Here is a 5,768-nt window from a genome sequence, read left to right on the forward strand (position 1 = left end):
CAGACTGCCTTTGAAACCAGTTTCTCACTTCTGCACATGTTATCTGGGTCTACAGGCCCTTTCTATATTTGGCACTCTGTGGCAAACCCTGCCCTCCTCTCCCAACACCATTCGCTCGGCAGATGTCGGGAGGCTCGGCAGGCAGCCCCGGCGAGCGCGGTTAGGTGGAGCGGCGTGGGAGGATGCGGGGAGCCCACACAGGCAGCCTCGCCTGCACCACGCTGCCGGAGAAACTCCAATGGGACCGGGCTGGGACAGCTGGAGGTAGGCAGGCTCACTTTCCCTGAGCAGGCAGACAAACCGGGCAGGAGGTTATAGCAGCTGTAGGGATGCCAAAGTGGCTGGCACAGGCTAGCAAAAATACTGCCTTCTTGGTAGTAGCCTACCGAAGGGAAGGGCAGAAGAATCAAGTGTGTAACCAGTCGGCAACCATTTGGCATTTGTTATGGTGGGCACAATGAAAGCAAGCTGAAATAGGAATTTACAAAGGAATAGGGGTGGAGAGGCTTAGAGGACTGAGGAACATTACCTGTGAGAAAACATCCCAGGATCAGGAACGTCCGTGGGGAAGTACCCATAGCTATCAACAACTGAAACAGAAAGGAGAAAGCGAGGGAGAGCCAGTTAATGGACTGATAAGGGTATGAGAGGACCCCTCTCCTGCAGTGCCCTAGCACAGCTTCCCAGCACTCTGCATAGTGCCATGGAGAGAAATGGCCCGGGCACCCCAGCTCACACCCGCAGCCCACCGAGCCTCATGGCATCACCTCCCACGAGGTATGTGGGGTCACAGACACATCACTGGCATGGGGAGTGCTGCTAAGGCACCCTAACCCCTTCCTTCTCTCCACTGGCAGTGGAAGGAGCCAAGTCCTGGCGCATCCCCCTTTCCAACAGCCTGCAAGCAGCTCCGATGCCCACGGCAGTTTCTGGGACTGAGCCCACGGAAACACCCCTGCATGGAGGCAGTACCCTCGCTGGCATCGGTGAGGGTGCAATGGCTTTATGCAGTAATTTCAGACCTTTTAGCTGCAAACAGCTTTTATAGGAGAAAAAGCGTATTTGAAAGCTACTTTTAGTAAAAATAGTACAATCTTGAGTGATTTTTTTTTTGCATTGTACATATGTATATATATAGCTTACTGAATACAATGCAATACAATACTATTTATTGCTTATTTAGCAAGAATTCCCTTGATCAAGAGACATGCTATTTAAAACATATGCTGAAATTTTCTAATGGAATAAATCCATGACAGACTGTAGGCCAGCACTGCCGTTTGCAGAGCATCTCTTCTCCCCAACAGCATGGAGAGTCATAGATCACATGCAACAATTTCAGCTTTCAAACACATAATCCTAAGGCATCAGTCTTGAAGAGGCAACAACGGCAATAAGCTTCTACGTAATTTTTGTGCCATCTAACGACATTTCTACTCAAAACCCTCAAGCAGCCTGCTAGATAATTTCCAAAGGAGGAGCTCCTACAGCCTCTGCTCCCATTGAAATCAACGGCCGTTTTGTTGGTGACTTTAATAGTAACTGGATTTGGCCCAAAGCCAATACAGATTTAAAAAAGCCTGTGCGGAAGAGCCCCTAATCTGAAACACAGACCAAGGAGTAAAATAAAGGATGATGTGCCAAGAGAGGGACTACTTTTCAAAGGTTCTAGAGAGTTTCTGTTCACCCTCTGGTATTCAGTTCCTGATGCTGAGATAGGAAAGCACATAGGTGCACACAGTTATTACAACTATGCCAGTGCCGTATGGGACTTAAATGTTTACAATATGCCAAGGGGTGTTTCTGAACTAGTCCTGCTTTCCTCCCACAATGCGTGGAGCAGACAGCATGCCCTTGCAAAGCAAAAGGTATTTGATACTCGAATCAAACCTAAAGGTCTCAGAAGCAGGATTGAAAGACATACAAACTACCAGCCTCAAAAAGCGGTACAAACAACTTTGGAAATTCGGCTGACAACATTCCAGCAGAGTCAAGGCATTTTGCCTGATTCTTCAATTAGCAATAATTGCCATGTGTTTATGTATCTGTCTCCCATAGATAACAGACTCTCGGATATCAAAGAAGTCCCTCTGTTTCAGCCTCCTTACTCATTTTTATCACATTTGTATCCTGTAATTTTTTCTGATAAAGTAACCTACTGTAAATCTTCAGAGACTTATCGTGGTCTGCTTTATTGATCTGACTCCTAGCCTCCCAAGATCCACAAGACAATGTTACCCCACTGTCTGCCAAGTTTCCTTCTGCCTTTTCTCTCTGAAAAGGCAGATCTCTCCCCCTTTTGTGTTGTTTTTCCAGAGTATTCAGTGCAAGTGATGCAGCGTAGAAGGAGAAAAAAAATGAAGCTAGCTCATCTCTTGTACACCAGTCTGCAGAAGCTCTGCTGAAGTAGACTTGCACTGTTGCAGAGCTGTGTAAGTGAGGGTGGCAGGACCATGACTATACTGGTGTAAGCAGAGGTGATGGCATTTCCAAAGCGCTGCTTTGAATTTGTTGTCTTGGTTGGGCTGCCATAGAAATTGGTAAGAGCTGAGTGCCTTGACCTACAGCTGCAGTTTAAAAACACAAGGACTTAACTAAATTTGCATTTTCCATCTGGCTATTCTTTCACAACCAGGAGCTTTGATCTTTCCTCAATGACCTGTTAAACTCATCAAGACCCAGAGCAACAGTTCCTCACTGTGAAAGACAGAATAATGTACTAAGAATTCACCATCGTCCGTATTCTAAATCTATCTGAACTGGATTTAGTTACATCATGCATCTGACTTAAGTGTGCTGGAGTCCCATCACCAGCATATCCTCGCACATCAGTACTGGAGGCAAGGTTTAACACAGATACAATTTCACACTTCTGCGCAAGAGAGAGTTTACTCGTTCCCACAACACCAAGCAGGTACACTTAGCATGTTTCTTGTTTATTATGATCACCTAATTTTTTGTATGCGTTTATTTGGCTTTTTTACATTCCTTATGGCAGAGCGGCCCTCTTTGTCCTGAACCACCCAAATCTCAGACCTGAATAAACACATCAGGTTCAGTTCCTAACACTGCTCCATCAAACCATAAAATGATGTCACCTCACTGAAGCCAGTAGATTTATGCAAGCTGAAGTCCAGCGGTGACAGCACACATACAATGTAAGTTTGAGCCAACCTTAATTCCTTGCATACCTTAAATATTGCTAGCTAAAATAGAAACATGGGCATGTATAGTGTAAGCTAGATGATGCCATGAAGGGTTTGCCAAGCTCTCTGCAGGGGAGGCTGATTGCCCAGGGTAAAACAGTCATTGCATCTACTTTAACAACTGGATCTTGAAAGGATCTGACTGAAATCCTGGTATCTCACTTGTGTGCTTTAGTGATAAAAAAAATCAAGAAAATAACATCTGAAGAACTGTTATCAGCGAGGAGTCAGTCTTCCAAACACTCACTGCCAAGCGCTGGCTTCCTACCAAGAAGGGTTTCATTGACTGCACCGCAAAAGACAAAGTAAAATCAATATCCAGAAAGCCAATTAAAATACATGTTTAGAAAACAATGATATTCCTAGGTGATTGCTCTACCCGACGTAGAGAGAAAGCACGGTGGAGGACCAAGAAGAGCCAACGGTCATACTGCTGTAAATCAAACAAAGACCTCTTTCAAGGCAGAAAACTAGCCCATCTACCAGAAGACTGGAGGCTACCAGACTGCTTTCCTGCCAGCTACCCACTCACTGCAGTTCACCCTCTTGGCCACAGGATGGCAATGTTGATCCACATTCATGAGCCACATTTCTTGCGCAGGAGGCAACGCTGGACCTCGCTGTAGCAGATGGCATCTAAACTGAGTGGACCAACTTAAAATTCAAATTTCTTGTATTTTAATTTCATGCGAGTTCACCGATTTAAAAAAAAAAAAAGAAAATAACAAAACCATACTGATCCCTATTGCCATGTATTTACATACATGATAGGACAGTAGTTGGATTGCAAATCTTGACACGTAGTGATGTGATTATCCTTGTTATGAGAGGGCTGGATAATTTCAGTGGTGATTTTGTCAGAGTGGCAGTCTGTCCTTCTGGGAAGACTGATCTTTTCCAGGAAGAGCTAAGGCCAGCCCAAGAACAGAGGGAACATTTCCTCCTTGTGGTATATGTCACTAGCTGAATGCATATGTTCAGACAGGACCTCCTGAAACGTTTCTTGGTTCTCAGTTCCGAAACTGCAAACTCAATTCTCTGCAAGAGCAGAGCTGCCCTTCAGCACTAACAGGCGGATCTGCAGGTTTCACTGGGGAAAGGCTCAAACAACAAAATAAATTGTCCTCAATGAAAAAGACTGGCATAAATATTCTCCTAAAATGCGGCTTGTTCCACATCCCTTTACAAGTATTTGCATCCAGCACAGCCTGTATGCAAGAACAACTCTGCACCAAGACTAGCCCAGTGCTGGGCTCCTGCACTTTGGGCTCAGCAGGACGCATGGCGATGGCTGCTACCCGATGAGCCTTGTAGTCAGCCCCAATTCTTCAGCCTAACCCTCAAGGACAGAACTCCATCAGTCCAGGAACTAAAGATGGGGGTAAATTTGCAAAGTCTAAATTTCCCCACTCAGTCCAAGAGAATTTTCCAGGCTATCTCAGCAAACAGACAAAAAGACTGGCACTTTCAAGGAATACATCACACTTAGGTTCTCTGGATCAAATCAAAGAACACCTCAGATCCCAACTCAAGTGTTCAGAAGCATTGCATGGAAAAACCAATCCGTCTCTGTTGACCACAAGAGCTAGGAAGACTAGCTGTTGCAAACTTTTCCCTCGGGTGCCCATTGCTTTATTGGCTTGAAAGAGATGAGTCAAGCAGGAGAGCAAGGCAAGAGGGAGAGAAAGGATTGTTTGCTTACTTGCTTGCTTTTTAAAAATTATCTACAATTCTTGCCACCACCAGGAAAAATAACCTCTCAGAAGCCATTCCCTGGTCTTTAAAACAAGCAAAGCAAACATCTTCTAATAAAATTTTCAGAGTTCACACGCAGAAGTAGTGCCATTGTGGCCATGATGATCTAAGGATGCAATCGAGGTGAGGATTGTATAAGGTTACACATTTCACCCTCATTTTCAGAACAACTGGTATAGATGGAAATAACCAGCAAGGTCTGGAGTACGCAAGACTTTTTCTGTCTATATACATTGTACTGGAATCCTAGCTCGATACAGCGGAGAGGTATTTTATTAAAATATTTATTACTTCCTGCTTTCTTGAAACCTAATACCTATATATTACTCTCACAGTCGCATGAGGATTTCCCATGCCTCAAGGAGCGAATAACAGGGAAGATGGCCCCAGTGCCCGATGGCAGCCGGACTGGCACACCTCCTGCCCCTTGGTGCCTGGAGAGGAGTACCAGAACAAGGGGTCTCATTTTAAAGCAGCAGGAGAACGCCTGCAGGCTTGGAGAGCTGGTTTGCTTGTGGAGTCCTAAATCCCAGTGCTTTGTGCGGCCTCATTTTTCTTCAAACTTTTTTTTTTCCCTCCCAAGCTTTGAGGTTGGCTAAACTGCTGTTTAGTTGAGGGCCGTTCTAAAATGCTCTTTGTTAACTAGAAGCTAAAGCTGAAGTCCCTTGCTGGGAGATCTTTCCTTAGCGTTTCTAGACCCAGAGTTAAAAGTCGGATCTCCACAGTTCAGATTTTGATTAGCCGATGACAGAAGAACCTTTGATGCCCCTCTCCTTGCTTTGATCCTGTCTCTCGCCCCATCCAGGG

At 45.1% G+C, this 5,768-nt stretch overlaps 1 protein-coding gene across 1 annotated transcript in view; it reads right to left on the reverse strand.

Annotated features, from left to right (window-relative positions):
- The window catches only part of PDGFRA (platelet-derived growth factor receptor, alpha polypeptide), a 25,662-nt gene extending 25,076 nt beyond the window's left edge, over positions 1-586 (reverse strand). Inside the window, exon 1 of the mRNA XM_009696412.1 lies at positions 530-586. Coding sequence (XP_009694714.1) covers positions 530-578 — 49 coding nt within the window. The 5' untranslated portion in view covers positions 579-586. The remainder of the gene's footprint in view (positions 1-529) is intronic.
- Positions 587-5,768: the final 5,182 nt, after the last annotated feature.

This window comes from Cariama cristata, unplaced genomic scaffold (assembly GCF_000690535.1).
Source record: "Cariama cristata isolate BGI_N322 unplaced genomic scaffold, ASM69053v1 scaffold6933, whole genome shotgun sequence".
NCBI lineage: Eukaryota > Metazoa > Chordata > Aves > Cariamiformes > Cariamidae > Cariama > Cariama cristata.